The 17,694-nt window shown below is 50.1% G+C and overlaps 1 protein-coding gene across 1 annotated transcript; it reads left to right on the top strand.

Moving 5' to 3' along the window:
* Window positions 1-3: 3 nt before the first annotated feature.
* Window positions 4-16,344, top strand: LOC115834130 (peroxidasin homolog; the record flags this gene model as incomplete). Its single annotated transcript, XM_030808893.1, is given in 8 exon segments — window positions 4-358; window positions 361-505; window positions 4,202-4,336; window positions 5,372-5,580; window positions 9,381-9,501; window positions 9,773-9,905; window positions 12,711-12,824; window positions 13,905-16,344. Coding segments are annotated over 8 exon segments (1,332 nt in total), but the record flags the coding sequence as incomplete, so codon positions are not given.
* Between the last annotated feature and the right edge of the window lie 1,350 nt (window positions 16,345-17,694).

Genomic DNA, 17,694 nt, shown 5'->3' with positions numbered 1-17,694 from the left:
TGGCTGCCGAAGATCCTGGGGGAGGTGGGCATGAGGACGCTGGGAGAGTACCAGGGTTACGACCCCGGCATCAATGCTGGCATCTTCAACGCCTTCGCCACCGCGGCCTTCAGGTTTGGCCACACACTCGTCAACCCACTGCTTTACCGGCTGGACGAGAACTTCCAGCCGATTGCACAAGGTCACCTCCCCCTTCACAAAGCTTTCTTCTCTCCCTTCCGGATTGTGAATGAGGGCGGCATCGACCCGCTTCTCAGGGGGCTGTTTGGGGTGGCGGGGAAAATGCGTGTGCCCTCGCAGCTGCTGAACACGGAGCTCACGGAGCGGCTGTTCTCCATGGCACACACGGTGGCTCTGGACCTGCGGCCATCAACATCCAGCGCGGCCGGGACCACGGGATCCGCCCTAACGACTACAGGGTCTACTGCAACCTGTCGGCAGCACACACGTTCGAGGACCTGAAAAATGAGATAAAAAACCCTGAGATCCGGGAGAAACTGCAAAGGTGAGCTGAAGAGGCTGTGTGGAATGGCTCGTGTACTAGGCACCTGGAACACCTGAACTGTGGTGTGTGTGTTATTTGTCTCATGTGTGTGAGTTTTGTTCGTGTCGTGCAGAGGTGAGGTGAAGGTCAAGTCCGTGAAGGTCAGGATGGGAAACTGCAGCCTCCGTGGCTGCGTGGTTTTGGGAGGGGCAGAGCCAGGGGTGGATGGACAAGTGAGGGCTGTTCCGCCCAGCCTGTTTTGTTCAAGAGAGGAGCTTTGCTGAGCTGTGGCGCATTTTCAGCTTAGAGAAGAGCTATACTTTTCTGGCAGAGGGGTTGACTGCAGAGAAAAATACCACTATTTGCACAGAAAACACCAAACGGACACTCTGGCTGTTGGGCAGTTCAGGTTCCTGCTGTTGTATTAGGGGCAGGAGAGAGGCAGAGCTTGGTGTCTGTAGATCCCGGCCCTTGGGGCCACCAGACCCTACGGCTTGGCCTGTAGCATCTTCCATACTCACTGTGTCGCCCAGACCCAGGCCTGTGGGGCCACCTGCCCATGACTGCCACAGATGGCACTGCTTCTGAGCCACAGCCTTGATCACCTGTGGGTGCGGTTCTCCTTGTCTGCCACAAAGGCAAAATGGGACGCTGTCACCCTGAGACAAGGAAAGCTGGCCAGGTAGATTAGGGCACCTCGGACGCACGTGGGGTGGCAAAAATGGCAAAGTTTTTACAGGCAAAGCAGCGACCACAGCACTACCCAGGCCTAGGACTGGGGTAGGATGAGGGCTGCCTGGTCCCTAGCCAGTCCCATTCCCAGGACTCGGTGCCAAGTGGGGTTCTCATTAACTCAGAATTCCCCAAAGTGGAGACATTCAGTGGCTCTCCTTTTTGCTAGATACTCACATCTTTTACTCACTACCTTTTTCGTGTTATTTCTACCAGTTTATTTGCTTTTGTATTTTAAGGAAATAAAAAATTGCAGCCAGGCGCGGTGGCTCACGCCTATAATCCCAGCACTTTGGGAGGCTGAGGCAGGTGGATCGCGAGGTCAGGAGTTCAAGACCAGCCTGGCCAAGATGGTGAAACCCCACCTCTACTAAAAACTACAAAAATTAGCTGGGCATGGTGGCAGGCACCTGTAATCGCAGCTACTCAGGAGGCCAAGCAGGAGAATTGCTTGAACCCGGGTGGCAGATGTTGCAATGAGCCGAGATCGTGCTACTGCACTCAGCCTGACTGACAGAGTGAGACCCCATCTCAAAAAAAAATAAATAAAATAAAAAAATAATTGCTCATCAGTGTTTTTCCCATTGTGATTCTTCTCAGTCCTTGGATTATGAATCAGATCCACAGGTCACTGTGTATTGGGACATGTTATTCCCATTCAAAAACATTGTTTTAAAAAGAAGAAAAACCCTTTCTTCTTAAGACTTCCTGTATTTTCTGGACTCTGCAGTTGACTCCTAAGTTACTTAACCACTGAAGTTAGGGACATACCTGTTAGGATCTGACCTGTGCCTTCTAAGGAAAGTGACTTTTTACTTGTAATTTATTGTAAGTTATGACTAAATGATGCCTATTAAGTTAATAGTTCCAATATTCATTTAAATAATGCTCTTAAATTACTGGGCATTTGGAAATATGTGTGCAGTCCATTAATCCAGTGTAATTTTTTATCGTGGTTTTGCTGAATTAGGACTGATGTGAACTGTCTGTGTTTTTTGTGTGCTTAAATATCCTCCTTTGTTCTTGTCCAAACTGACACAGATTACTCTCCCAGCTGATTCTCTCTTTTGCCAAACTTATTTCAAAACATTTCAAAGAGCTAGATGTGGAGCCCAGTGCTGGGTGGACCGCGGCTGTGTTGCGTGCTAGGCCCCTGGTAAAGAAGTTAAGGACGTTACCCACACACTGAGCCCCTCGTCTCTTTCTTTATGTTTCCTGTCTCAGCCCACTGCTGAGTAAGGGGAAATGAAACATAAACACGAGAAAAGTTCCATGACCATCGGAGACCATGGGGCCACGAGGACTTCACAGGGGCAGAGGGGTTGCCTTCCGCAGACTTTAGAGACTGTGTAGTTCTCATCTACTTTGTGTTTTACGGCTGCACGGCGAGTGGATGGCGTGGCGTTGGCCTGGGCTCGCCTTTGCTGCCCATCCCCAGCTGTGGGACATTCCGGAACTGCGAGGTCTCTTCCCTGGAGGAAGCTCCTTGGATTTAGGTGGAGGCTTTAGACTCTGGTGAGCCTAAGGAATGTGACTGTTTCAGCCCCTGTGACGGTGGGTCCCTCCCAGCGGTGGGGGACAGGAGAGAGCAGGCACCCAGAGCAGGAGCCACCTGGGGCAGGAGGGGTCTCTGGGAAAAGGTGTGGACGCTTCTGGTGGCCCCAGTGTGCTGTCCTCAGCCACAGACCAGATGCCGCCAGGGTCCTCCTTACCAAGTTTCACTCCCGGGGGACATCTTAGAGCTAGAAGTTCAGCCTGAATGTCATTGAACTTAGAAGAAAAAGGGACAATTTGTCTGTCTTTGAAAGACTAAATGCTAGTTTACATGAAATTGTGTTTATTCTACGGTAAGACCAATGGCCACTGAGGACACAGCCCTGTGTGCATCCTGTTCAGTAAGCACCAAAATCTCTCTTGATCCTAGGGGTCAGCTGGTGGTCACTGATTTGAGTTTTGTAGAAAAGGGCAGTGAGAATTATAGAATATATATATGTTAAAAATCGAGTAGAGCTTTGAATAGCAGTTGAAACAGGCATCATCTGCTGCGTAGTCGAGTTCTAAGATGAGATTAGATGATTTGTAGTAGAAGTTGTGACATGTTGCTTATAAGCCTATATTTCTGAGGAATTGGAAGAAGTCAATGAAAATGTTTGTTCTTGAACATATAAACCTAAGTTTTTTGCCCTGTCTTTGCTTAGCAGATATTTTCTTATGGCAAATATATTTTCAATATATAGTAGAATCAAATGTTATTCTTTAAAATGTATATACTTTTTGGCCGGGCGCGGTGGCTCACACTTGTAATCCCAGCACTTTGGGAGGCCGAGGCGGGCGGATCATGAGGTCAGGAGATCGAGACCACAGTGAAACCCCGTCTCTACTAAAAATACAAAAAATTAGCCGGGCGTGGTGGCGGGTGCCTGTAGTCCCAGCTACTCGGAGAGGCTGAGGCAGGAGAATGGCGTGAACCCGGGAGGCGGAGCTTGCAGTGAGCCGAGATTGTGCCATTGCACTCCAGCCTGGGCGATAGAGCGAGACTCCGTCTCAAAAAAAAAAGTATATACTTTTAAAAATAAACATGAACCATAAACTATATACATTTAGCTATATGTAGTTTATTGTTGATATGTTTATTTTAAAAAGATAGGAAGGGTATACATTATGATGTTAAGTGTGGTTATCCCTGAATAGTAGGAAAAGCTGTGGCTTAAATTTTCTTCCTTGTTTTCTTGGCTTTTCTAAATTTGTTATAATAAATGTGTTTGTGTGTGTGGTCTCACATATATAACAGAAGTAGGGAAAATCCTTTAAAGCATTGTGGAGAGATGCTGCAAAGAAGTAAATATTTTCTTTGTTAAGTAAAATTCTAAATAATGTAAAATAGTGATAGAAAGAACTGTTTTTATATTTGCTGTATTTTTTTTTTTTTTTTTTTACCACGTGCAGCTTTGTTAGGTAAATTTCAGTTTTCTCTTCATCTTTTAGGTTGTATGGCTCCACACTCAACATCGACCTGTTTCCAGCGCTCATGGTGGAGGACCTGGTGCCTGGCAGCCGGCTGGGCCCCACGCTGATGTGTCTTCTCAGCACACAGTTCAAGCGCCTGCGAGATGGGGACAGGTGAGCACGTGCACCAGAAAGGGGAGCACGCTCCTAAGCCACCTCTCAGGGACTCCAGAGGAGAAGAGCTGTCCTGGTTGAGAGTGAGGGAGGCACGAGGGCTTAATGTCTTCTGTGTGTCCCCGGTTGAGAATGAGGAAGGCGCTGAGGCCCTGGTGTCTTCTGTGCACCGCCTTGGGCTAACATGTCCTTGCAGCCTCAAAACTCAACCACACCAGGTTTAAAGATGCTTTTCCCACCCCTTCATTTATAGGAATATTTCTCTTCCTGTAAACCTACTGGACAGTCCATACAGCTTAACCTCTGTGGGACTTGAGAGGAGTTTGGGCTTTGGGGCAAGATCTTTGTTTTATCTCTAGTCTACTGTTATTACTTTAATGTAGTGGAAAGGCAGACCCTACCTATTACTAACTATTTCAGCAGATCTGAAATAACTGCCATACCAGCTTTTTTTTTTAAGTTGCCCATCGTCTTTCTTGCTAGTCAGAAGAGCTAACACTGTCGTTTTTTTGTTGTTGTTGTTTTTGTTTTTTGTTTTGAGACGGAGTCTTGCTCTGTCTCCCAGGCTGGAGTGCAGTGGTGCGATCTCGGCTCACTGCAAGCTCCGCCTCCCAGGTTCACGCCATTCTCCTGCCTCAGCCTCCCGAGTAGCTGGGACTACAGGCGCCCACCACCACATCATGCTAATTTTTTGTAGTTTTAGTAGAGACGGGGTTTCACCATGTTAGCCAGGATGGTCTCAATCTCCTGACCTCGTGATCTGCCCCGCCTCAGCCTCCCAAAGTGCTGGGATTACAGGCGTGAGCCACCGCGCCTGGCCAACACTGTCATTTTTATACCAGATTGTCTGCCTTTGGTTTTGTTATGGAGTAGGGGATGTGAGCAGTGTGTGAGTCCATTTTTAAGTGACACCTAATCAAACCTAGTGATTTCTGTATTGCTGTGAACTAAGAAGGGGGAGATTTTAACTCAGCTCCTGGTGACCTGTGAGTCTCCTACCCTTCTCTGATCCTGCTTTCATTTTGGGGGATCCAGGTTGTGGTATGAGAACCCCGGGGTGTTCTCCCCGGCCCAGCTGACTCAGATCAAGCAGACGTCGCTGGCCAGGATCCTGTGCGACAATGCGGACAACATCACCCGAGTGCAGAGCGACGTGTTCAGGGTGGCGGAGTTCCCTCACGGCTACGGCAGCTGTGACGAGATCCCCAGGGTGGACCTCCGGGTGTGGCAGGACTGCTGTGAAGGTGCGTGCCAGAGGCACCACGTCTGTTCCTTTTTCACCCCTGGTTTTGGTGACTGCTTGGTGGGTGCTTAATTACCTGCAGATGTCGTCCTAATCTTGAAAACTGAAAACAAAATATTGAGCTTTAGATTTAAATTGTGCTGTATCCATGCTGAGATGGACTGCGGAGCCAAAAGTATAAACAAAGGTGATGATTCTGAGGAATTGGCAGTGCTGTGGGAGAACATTCGTCATAACTAAAACACTAAGAGAAACAGAAACCCAGACTTCAGCACGGTGTGCCCCTAATTTTTCCTTAAAACCTAATGTATGTCTAGCTTCCAGTACTTGTGTAGCCAGATAAAAGACGAAAATCAAAATATGAAAGAAGCATATCAAATATATCAGGTTTTCTTAAAAATTAATCTGAATGTTCTAAGTATCTCTAATGTAAATGACTGAAGATAGTTGTTATAAAATATCTTGTGAGGAGCCCTGCAGGTAGGAGGTGGTCTCATGATTGGCGCGGGGAGGGCGGTGGGCCTGTAGCTGAGGGATGCCCTGATATCAATCCCACAGCCCCGCCACTCGTGCCCTGGCATGCCAGGTCCGTCTTCCCTGCAGAGGCGTCAGTGGCCTGCTGTGCGCGGCGATGGTTCTCCTGGCTGAGTTCCTGCTTCGCATTCCTAACTCCCAGTCTTGGTTAACCTCCATTTCCGTTACTAATTTGAACATAATTTTGGCTTTATTCAAACTATGATCAGAGTCCCATAAAATACCAAACTGGGGATGTTTAGAACCCAAGTTGTGGAGTGCCCACCACAATGGGGGGATCTGGGGACCTGCGGTGAGCGTGACCAGGAGGTGGGGCCAGACCCCGCCCTCACCCGGCACTCTGGAGCTTGTGGTGTCTGTGGACACTTGGTAGTTTAAGAAGAGACACGCAAAGTTCAGACACTGTACACATATTATCCACCACCTCATTTTTCCTGAAGTAATAGTTCTGGCCAAGATCTTATTTAATTTAGTAAGCGTTGAAATCTGCATTGATAATAGAGCTGTGTTTTAGCAGCTTCTTCTTAGAGAGTGTGTGCCTGTGTGTCTGTGTGCGACTGTGGGGGGTGTATGTGGAGTGTGTGTACCTGTGGGGCGTGTGTGGGGGGTGTGTGTGATCTAATTCTGCATCTGCCTCCTCATCTGCCCCCACCACCACCCACACACACATGCATGGAAGTATATATGATAGGAGAATTCACATAAAAAATAAAATTATGCTTGTGAGGTACCCAATTTCCCAAATTATTTACATGCTTGTTATTACATCTGTTGGAAACTTGTATCTGTTTTTTGTTTTATTGTTTTGTTTTTGTTTTTGTTTTATATCCTCACTGGTTTATCCAATTCAAAATGCTTTTCTACAAGCATAGTAGAAAATTTGTTCTGTTTGTAGAAAATTGTGCTCTTGAAAATGATTAGGAAAAGCCAATGATACAAAAACCCATTTTCTGATAACTTTACCAGGCCCCTGTTAGCTGCTTATTAAGAAATACAGCCAGGTTTTCTGTTCTTTTGCTAAGAAAATCCAAAGTCCTTTGAAAGACTTCATCTTTAAAGCCAGTCTTTGTTCCCCTCATGTTACAAGCCCCTCCTCCTCTCAGGGCACTGTGGGAGAGGCTTAGCTGCCTGAAGCAATTGCTGACATTGTTTCTTCCGGATACTTTTCCCTCTTAAAATACCAGGCATGGCCTTCAGCTGACACAGCTTAGAGAATATTTGATAAGCTTTACCTGTTTTTATTTTACCCCAAAAGACATATCTAAATACAGCAGAAAAATATGAAAACAGAACTCAGATTTGACAGAACCAAATGTCAATTGCTATTTACTTTTCAATTAAACTTTTTAAAAAAGACATCTTGGGGGCTGGGCGGTGGCACATGCCTGTAATCCCAGCACTTTGGGAGGCCGAGGCAGGTGGATCACCTGAGGTTAGGAGTTCGAGACTAGCCTGGCCAAGATGGTGAAACCCCATCTCTACAAAAATACAAAAATTAGCCAGGCGTGGTGATGGGCACCTGTAATCCCAGCTACATGGGAGGCTGAGGCAGGAGAATCGCTTGAACCCGGGAGGCAGAGGTTCCAGTGAGCTGAGATCGTGCCATTGCACTCCAGCCTGGGCAACAAGAGCAAAACTGTCCCAAAAAAATAAAAAAATAAAAAGACACATTTAAAGCGAACGTCCTTGAGCTGCAACTCTTCATCATTCACTTCATTGATGCCTACAACAAGTGCTGTGTGGGGTCTGCACTAGGTCCAGGAAGCCAGCCTGCTCCTGGCTTGGCCAGCCTGGGCAGCACAGAGCAGGTGCAGGCCAGGTCGCTGGGCAGGTGTGGCCCAGCCGTGCCCTGGGGCGTGAGGAAGAGATGGCCATCCTGGAGGGACAGAGGTCCCATCAAAGAGTTCTGGGGTTGGGGCTGGTGTGTGCTTTGGCAGGGACCCCACAGTGCCTGGGACCGTGTCCTGGCCCTGCTGCTTCCCTGTCGCCCTGTAATTCTACCGGGGACCCACCCCAGACCTGCACAGCCCTGGGGGGACCTGCCACCTGCCAGTGAGGCTCATTCTTTACCCCAGGTGTTGCTGGGAGGGGCTGCGGTAGTCTGGGAGGCAGCTGCTGTTTTATGATGTATTTGTGTGCCCAGGAGTTTTAAGAAACTCTGCTCTTCTGTGCTCCTGAGACGATTTGTGGGTGGAATAAGCGAGGGGTCCAGCCAGCTGGGTTTACTCAGAAGCTGTATAGTTAACTGTGGAAATAAATAGTGGGTCATTCAGTGGGACTGTTTATGGGCTCTGCTGTGGGGGCAGAGGGAGCTTTAGGTCTCTGTCTTGAAGATACTCTTTCCAGCCAGTCAGGCAAATGCTAGACCAGAAGGAGCCGGCCGCCCTTCAAGGGAGACAGGAAAGCTAGCATGGGGTCTGAGGTTTATGCGGCACGTGCCTCTTCTCTTCTCATAGAATTTCTACTCCAGTGGCTTCCTGAGACATTAGCATGTTGCAAAGGTCCATATTTGCCCTTCACTTTCATGCTCTGCCACAGCTTTCTTGGGTGAGGATGATGTACAAGACAGACCGAACACCCCATCACTTCGTTAGATAGTGTGTCCACAGGGCCCAGGGGGGACACGGCACTGAGGGCCCCTCACTCACCCAGGGACCAGGAGGGACACAGCACTGAGGGCCCCTCACTCACCTGGGGCTCAGGTGAGGCATAGCATTGAGGGCTTCTCAGCCCACCACAGGTTGAGAAGGAAGCCACACCTAGGCAGGGAGGTGTTTGGGCTACATTCAGGAGAAGCAGGGTCAGGCCACCTCTTGTCTGACAGTGGGGCTGGCAGTATGACGCAAGGAGTGTAGCATAATTTTAAGGCACTCCATTCCAGAGTGCAGATTGTCACCTGGCCATAAGAGAGGGACCCCCAGAAACAGCAGACTGTGATCTCTGAGGCAGAGTGCCTGAGCCTCCATCTGTGGGTGGAGGGAACTCAGCGAGGGTGCGGTTAGATGGTGTGGTGGGCCTCCTCAGTGTCCTCAGGGCGGCCAGCACCATAAGGTCACGCGGGCTGGGGCACAGGTGGAGAGAGGCTTGGCCCCTCAGACCAGGAGAGGGTAAGAGCCGCAGACCAGCTGCCAGGTTGCCTGACTGAAAGGTGCCACAGTTTGCTCCACGGGCAGCCAGTGAGGACTGTTCATAGTAGGCAGGATGTGCTTAATTTCTCCGAGGTCAGAGCCTTCAGAGCTGACATTCTGCTTTGTGCTTCCATTTTAGACTGTAGGACCAGGGGGCAGTTCAATGCCTTTTCCTATCATTTCCGAGGCAGACGGTCGCTTGAGTTCAGCTACCAGGAGGACAAGCCGACCAAGAAAACAAGACCACGGAAAGTACCCAGGTATGGTGGTCTCTGAGGTCAAATGATGTGCAGAGGGGCCCTCGCACCGCGGGCATCGGGCAGTAGGACCGGCATCCTGCTGTGGGCTTGTGGCGAGGATGGTTCCTGGCAGGGACGTCCCGGGGCACTGGGGGCCAGGCTGCAGCCTGCGTCCTGCTGTGCTGCCCGCTCAGAGCATCAGGGGTGGTGCATACCCAGGAAGGCTTGAAATGAGACCCGCCGTGACCTGCCGAGGTTATATTTCCCTCCTCCTCCTTTCCCCTCACCACAGTGTTGGGAGACAGGGGGAATATCTCAGCAACAACACCTCAGCCTTCAGCACACGCTCAGATGCACCCGGGACAAATGACTTCAGAGAGTTTGTTCTGGAAATGCAGAAGACCATCACAGACCTCAGAACACAGGTGAGGTGCCTGGGGGCCTGTGTCCCCGCCTCCAAGATTCCACAGCAGCACAGCCCTGCCCGAACCTTCCGGGTATAGCGCTTTATTCCCAGGCGACTGCTCAACTGCCCACACGGGACCCCTACCCTGGAGCCTTGGGAGTGTCATTTCTGCATGCTGGGTCGGGCTGGGCCATGTGCCACTGGTGTCCCTGGGTTTCCCAACAGATGGGGGTCACCGGGCAGGGGCAATCTGTGTCACGGCCAGGTGACCTTGCTGGAGGGAACACGGGATTAGGGTGCTGTAGGAGAGTTCAAACATGAAGTCCTGCTCTTAAGCCTCTCATTCAGGAATAACTGAATCATCTCTCCCAGGGCGTGGTAAGGAGGCGTTTCCAGGTCAGCCCTCCATGCCTGATCCAGCCTCTCCGGGTGTGCGGAACGTCCTGGTGTCTGTGGTACGACCACAGGGATTTTCAGACGGGGCTCTTCTCTGGGGCTCTGTGGAAATGAGTTCTGTCCTTTCCTTCCTATCCCGGGAACTTACTTCTGCTTTCTCCAGAGCCTGCGGTGGGGGTTATCTCTGGGATTTTACGTAAGGGGGTGGAGATTGAGATCCACGGCTAAATGAAAGGAAGTGCGTTCACTCCGCTGGTGTGGATGCTATTCCCAGGGTGAGCAGGTCCTGGCTGTCTGCAGCACATTTAATCTGTAAACGCAGCTCCTTTCCTACTCACAGGACTCTTAGCCCTTAGGTTTGGGAGAAACTTCCGTCATCTCCTAGTGTAGCCCCAAGGTAACCCCCAGCCACAGGGAGAGGTACCCTGACTGCTCCTCTGCCTGCCCCCTCATCCCATGCATCTGCAGGTCCTCCTGCCTCTGTAGCCTAGAGACCAGGTGCAAGTCCTCAGGCAGCTGTCAGAGTGGACAACACGTGGCAGGTCTTCCTCCTTCTGCAGCCTAGAGACCGGGTGCACATCCCCTGGCAGCTGCCCAAGTGGACAGCAGGCAGTGTTCACTCAGCTCCCCCTGGCACTAGGAGAGAAGCTGAGAAAAACCCAGGCTGACCCTTGGGGTCCGTGCTGGGGCCTGGGTGCCCTGGGGGGTCCACTGGGGAGGGGGGGTCTGTGAACCCCAAGGTCTTTCAGGGCAGGCCTTGTGCACAGGTGACCCTGGACAGCAGAGCAGAGGCAGAGGGGGACCAGCCACCCCACCTATGTCTGCAAATACCAACGCCCTGTGCCCTCCCATGTTGTTGATTCTGTCCACAATGCTGGACTTCCCTTCCACCCTCAGGATGAACGGGCAGCTCCCTGGGTGGCAGCGCTAGGTCTGAGAAATGCGGATGTTCCTTGTGAGTTTGCAGCCGGCGACAGCACAGGGTGTGTGCTGTCTGTGGTCATTTCCCTGCACCGCGTGTGTGCAGAGGTGTTCGTGTATCTTGGTGGCTGCTGAGGTGCACATGGGCCGGCGTGGTCACTGCTTCTCTCTGGCTGTGAATTAAAGCAGGTCAGCCGCAGACACAGAGGTGACATGCAGGTCACCTGGAACCTCTGCAGACCGTCCTGGCTGCCACCCCTAAGTGCTCTCTGGCCCCTGTGCCACTGTTCCTGAGGCTTCCCTCTTTTTTTTTTTTTTCCCCATGGTTTCAGCTAGAAAGTTCTAAGCTTTGGTAACTTAAGTGCCAGCTGCTAATGAATGAAGCATGCAGGAAAGATGGCTTTCATTTGGAAACTGTATCTGAGGCATTTCCCAAAGCGAGTAACTGTTTGGCTAGTTAGGTCCTAGATGTCCAGCTGTCATTATGAAATGCAGATGGTACGGTGAGGGGACGTCCACCTTTTTCAGCATGATGTGTGCATAGGTGAGACACTGCTGCTGTGCAGGTTGGGAACCACACACTTATGGCTGACAGGAGATCAAAGAAGATGTTTTAATTGAAATGAGGAAGTGGGTGACTTGCTGAAGTTATTCACAGCCATCGTTGATCGGTCAAAGCAGACAGCCTTACCTGTGGCTGAACATGCTTTATGAGAAGGCTTATTAGAAGAATTGGGATATATATGATAAATAATTTGTGTTCATTTCAGACATCACTGACAGTTTAGGTTCACTTGCAAGGGACGGAAAACCCCAAATCAGGATGGTTTTAATGAGGTGCGAGTTTACTTTTCTCTCACTCGTGGAGATTGCTGGACCCTCCGCAGTGCAGGGTCCCTGCTGCGGCTTGGAGCTGTGCTGTGGGTGGCCTCTTCCCAAGGTCACCTCATGGCCCAGGCATTTCCGGCCACTGTCACCCTGTCTGCCCCCCGGCCCTGCAAGATGCAAGAGAGGGTTTGAGGAAGGAGACCCTTCCAGGAGGCTCCTGCTACTACCCCTGTGCATGGCACAGCAGTTGGAAAGGGCACCTTGTTATGGGTCCCCGTGCTTCCAGAGAAAAGCTAGTGGTGTTGTTACTCGGAAAATAAGGCAGACTTGACTCTGGGGATTCTGAGTGATCATCGTTTGTTCTGGTGGAAGTGTAGGTGCAGGACGTTCTTGTCATCTGGTTGAATCTTGCTCCCACAGTCCTCTGAGAATGTCGCCTTTGTGACTAAGGTTTTTATTTGACAGCACGTTGGTGGGGACGTCTTCCATTGGGGCGTTTGGCCAGCCGCCGCCAGTCTAATAAGGACATTGGAGGTTCTGTAAAAGTTCTTCAGAAATATTCCCCTCAAATGTTGTTTATTTTAAGGCATTATTTTCAGCGAAATAACATCTTTTAATACAAGAGCCAAGCTGTTACTCTGAAGTGGCCAATGAATGAATGTTCTTTGCTTTGCTGCAGATAAAGAAACTTGAATCACGGCTCAGTACCACAGAGTGCGTGGATGCCGGGGGTGAATCTCACGCCAACAACACCAAGTGGAAAAAGGATGCGTGCACCGTTTGTGAATGCAAAGTGAGTATGGGGGGGTCTGTCTTCATGCCTTAAGGTATACCCAAGTCCGAGAGTCCCATGTGACCACTCAGATTGGTGGCCCAGATGTCAGGGCCAGGCCCCTCCCCGCCCACCTGTGCCGGCCTCCATCCCTCCTTCACTCCTAAGGAAGCACCAGGCAAGCCCAGCTCTCTGTGCAGAGGACGTGCTAGGAGGCCCAGAACCTCAGCATGGTCCACCCCACAGAGGGCGGGCAGCCCCTACTCTGTGCAGGGCCACCTGGGGCTGCTTGTGTGTACTGGCTTCACCTCCCACCAGCTGTGGCAGGAATACTCATGCCATGGAAACCCATGAATGGGGCAGATCAGCTCCTCCCTGCAGAGCTGGTGGGTAAACACTGACCTGCCCACCACTGGCCCTGTCCCATCTCCCATCAGGGCTGGGGGTGTTACAGAGGTCACTGGGGTCCCTGCAGAAGGGAGACTGGTGGCAGGTGGAGGGTGCCCTGGTGCCAGCAATGGACAGACGTCTGGCCGGAACCAGGCTTCGTGGAAAGTTTGGGGCATAGTGTGAGGAGGCAGGATGGTGAGGACAGCGGGCCAGCCCGGGCACCTCACTTGCCATGGCCATTGGGAGAGGGCGCATCAGTGTCCCTGAGCTGGTCAGGTTTGGGAAGGGCAGACCAGGGAAGAGCAAAGCCCTGTCCCTTCCCCCCTCTCTCTAGTCCCATCCTGCTTCGTGACAACGCCCACCCCCAGACACAGTCCGAGGGGATCCAGGTGTGAGGTGGGAGGATGTGCCCAGCTGGTGGTCTTGGCCCCTCAGGGTGAGAGGACCGTGGGCATGGATGGAAGGGTGGGACGGGAGCCTCAGGGAGACTTGTTATGGGGGCTCCCATTAACTCGTACCTGTCTGCAACTATGAAATCCTCAGAGAACCACAAAACCCATGCCCACAGGGCAAGCACAGCAGGCAAGGCAGGGGCCTCGGGGCGAAGCCTGACTCATGGCCGCGGCTGACACCTGTCCCGGAGCTGACAGGCTGCGCTCACCTGAAGGCCATCCCAGAGCTGACAGGGTGTGCTCCGTCTCTCTTCTCCAGGACGGGCAGGTCACCTGCTTTGTGGAAGCTTGCCCCCCTGCCACCTGTGCTGTCCCTGTGAACATCCCAGGGGCCTGCTGTCCAGTCTGCTTACAGAAGAGGGCGGAGGAAAAGCCCTAGGCTCCTGGGAGGCTCCTTGGAGTTTGTCTGCTATGCCATCGTGAGATCAGGTGGCCGATGGCAGGGAGCTGCAGGCTGCAGACCAGGAAACACCCAGAACTCGTGACATTTCATGACAACGTCCAGCTGGTGCTGTTACAGAAGGCAGTGCAGGAGACTTCCAACCGGAGCATCTGCGGAGGAGGAGGCAGAGCAGGTGCCCGAAAGGAAGCAGGCAGGAGTCCTAGCTTCACGTTAGACTTCTCAGGTTTTTATTTAATTCTTTTAAAATGAAAAATTGGTGCTACTATTAAATTGCACAGTTGAATCATTTAGGCGCCTAAATTGATTTTGCCTCCCAACACCATTTCTTTTTAAATAAAGCAGGATACCTCTATATGTCAGCCTTGCCTTGTTCGGATGCCAGGAGCCAGCAGACCTGTCACCCGCAGATGGGGTGAGTCTCGGAGCTGCCAGAGGGGCTCACCGAAATCGGGGTTCCATCACAAGCTATGTTTAAAAAGAAAATTGGTGTTTGGCAAATGGAACAGAACCTTTGATGAGAGTGTTCACAGGGACACTGTCTGGGGGTGCAGTGCAAGCCCCCGGCCTCTTCCCTGGGAACCTCCGAGCTCCTCCTTCCTCTGGACTCTCTGTAACATTTCACCACACGTCAGCATCTAATCCCAAGACAAACATTCCCGCTGCTCGAAGCAGCTGTATAGCCTGTGACTCTCCGTGTGTCAGCTCCTTCCACACTTGATTAGAACATTCATAAGCCACATTTAGAAACAGGTTTGCTTTCAGCTGTCACTTGCATACATACTGCCTAGTTGTGAACCAAATGTGAAAATCCTCCTTCATCCCATTGTGTATCTGATACCTGCCGAGGGCCAAGCGTGTGCGTTGACAACGCCGCTCCCAGCCGGCCCCGGTTGCGTCCACGTCCTGAACAAGAGCCGCCTCCGGATGGCTCTTCCCAAGGGAGGAGGAGCTCAAGTGTTGGCAACTGTCTAACTTCAGGTTGTGTGAGTGCGTTAAAAAAAAAAAAAAAAAAAGAATCCCTATACCTCATTTGTATTTTTAAAATGCATGATGTTTTATGAAATTTTGTCCATTTTTTAGGTATTAGATGTGACACAGAAACCATTTCCACTATGCAAAGTTCTTTTAGAAGTCAGTGAAAATCAACTCTCATACCTCATGGTCTCTCTTTAATTGACCAAAACCTTCCATTGTTCTCCAAATGCAAAGCGATCTGTGTTCTGAGCAACCTTTCCCCGAACACACAGCTTCAGTGCAGCACGCTGACCTGAGTACCCACCGTGTGCCAGGCACAGTGCTGGGCACACGAGGCACCAAGGTCCGGGCCACCTGCCCGCAGTAAGGCCCAGCTGAGGTGGTGGAGGAGGAAGCCCCTGACGTCACGGGCCGTTTCAGTTCAGGGTGGCAGGTGTCCAGCACTGGGGTATGGCGTCATGGCTTCCATGGGGTGGGGGAGGCCAGCTTCTTTCTGACAGGATGGGCGCATACAGTGCCTGGTGTGATTTGTGCACGACCCGTGTTCCAGGTGCACATCCTCCCAAAGAGACGCCCAGACCCTTCCAGCACGAGCCGGCCAAGTTGCTGTGGCGGAGGCAGCATTTCAGCTGTGAGGAAGGTCATTGGATTCATGTGTTTTATCTGTAAAAATGGTTGTCTTGACTTCTTAGCCTCATATTGGTAAATGATTGATAAAAATTGGTTGGTGTTTCATGACATGTGGACTTCTTTTGAAATAGCAAGTCAAATGTAGTGACCAAATTGTGGAAGAGATTTCTGTAAAATAGGAAATGTGTAAGTTCGTCTAAAAGCTGATGGTTATGTAAGTTGCTCAGGCACTCAGATGACAGCAGATGCTGGGTTCTGGGAGTGTTCTGTGCCTCTTACGTGCCCTGGCGGCCTCTGCGGTCTCAGTGCTGAGGCGGCACACCCGTGGCCGCCCGCGTAACGTGCGGTCTGGGCCAGTCACAAGGAATTGTGTTGTCTAAGCCAAAGGGGGAAGCTGACTGTGATTTACCAAAAAAAATTCTGTAATTCAAGCCAAAATGTCTGCGGAATCACCAGTTTGAGACTCTCTGTAATCAGAACAGCGGGCAGTGCCTGGGTGAACGTGTCTAGCAGCCACTGTGTGGGGTCGCTGTGACAGGAGTGGAATGTACATATTTATTTACTTTTCTAACTGCTCCGACAGCCAAATGCCTTTTTTATGACCATTGTATCCAGTTCATTACCAAAGAAATGTTTGCACTTTGTAATGATGCCTTTCAGTTCAAATAAATGGGTCACATTTTCAAATGGAGAATGGCTTTATTTTTTTTACCTGAAACCAGTACGTGAGGCTAAAACTTTTCCAGGTGAGATGAAAAGCCTGAGAAGGGAAGGAGGTAGGTCCAGGAAGAAGCCCCAGAACTGTCCTAGTCACTAATCATTTTGTGACTAAATGTGAAAAAATTACTAAAAATAAGGTATTAGATAAAGATATGAGATAAAGTTGACTTCCTTTTCCGAAGTAGCCGGGATGCTTTAACCCGACTGAATTGTGGCAGGTGGGAGTGAGCTCTTGGGAAAAACCTGTGGCAAATAAATGCCCTTGTCTCCTGGAATTTTTGAGCTGTGGAGAAGGACATTCCTTTGTCAGAGAGGGATGTACAAGCAACTCACACACCGAGGTGTCTGTGATGGGCAGATGCTTCTCCAGAAGCAAGAGTGCAGGTCAGGAGGGCACAGTGCACAGAAGACCGACACTCCCTTTCCAGGCCTGAGCCATGTGTGGCTCTGGGGCCAGAAGTCGGGATGACATGTGACAGTTGCTGAGCCCCTCAGGCTGTGGTTGGGTGGGAGAGAGGATGCTGCTTTAAAGGAAACTGGAATGGATCTGAGGGCATCTTTATAGGGCCTGGAAAAAATACTACTCGTCTATGTAAGGAGAAAAATGAAATATTAATGAAAATTAAATATTATATTGTTAAAATTGCCAAATCATTTCAAAATTAGAACGAGAAATTGAGCTGCTTTCATGGAATGTTTATGAACTTGGGATGAACGCTCCTCAATCAACAAAAGACAGATTAGGTGCTTTTCTGTCACGAGGGAATGAATGCCATATACCAATTTTAATTTAAATCAAATGCCTAATGCAAAACTAGCAAAAGTTAACCATATGTATCTTGTTTTAATAATATGTAGAATGCATTGAAACATTCCTATTGCTTTTTGTTATTAACACTTAATATCTGTTTCTGGTGTGCAAAATTATATGTCAAACGACATAAATTCAGGCATACCTGGGAGATATTGTGGCTTCAGTTCCAGCCCACCGCAATCAGTGACTATCTCAACAAAGCAAGTCATACATTTTTTTGGTTTCCCGGTGCGTATAAAAGCTGTGTTCACATTATACTATGGTCTATTACATGCACAAAAGCATTATGTCTAAAAAATGTACCTTAATTTAAAAATATTTTATTGCTAAAAATAGTGAACAATCATCTGAGCCTTCAGTGAGCTGCAATCTCTTTGCTGGTGAAGGGTCTTGGTGTTAATGGCTGCTGACTGATTAGGGTGCTGGGTGTTGAAAGTTGGGGTGGCTGCGTCAGTTTCGGAAAGTAAGACAAAATGAAGCTTAGCGCATTGGTTTAGTCTTACTTTC

Source organism: Nomascus leucogenys, unplaced genomic scaffold (genome assembly GCF_006542625.1).
Source record: "Nomascus leucogenys isolate Asia unplaced genomic scaffold, Asia_NLE_v1 000873F_77034_qpd_obj, whole genome shotgun sequence".
Classification (NCBI taxonomy): domain Eukaryota; kingdom Metazoa; phylum Chordata; class Mammalia; order Primates; family Hylobatidae; genus Nomascus; species Nomascus leucogenys.
Note: the sequence above shows the minus strand (reverse complement) of the source record. Positions and strands in the feature narration are given on the sequence as shown.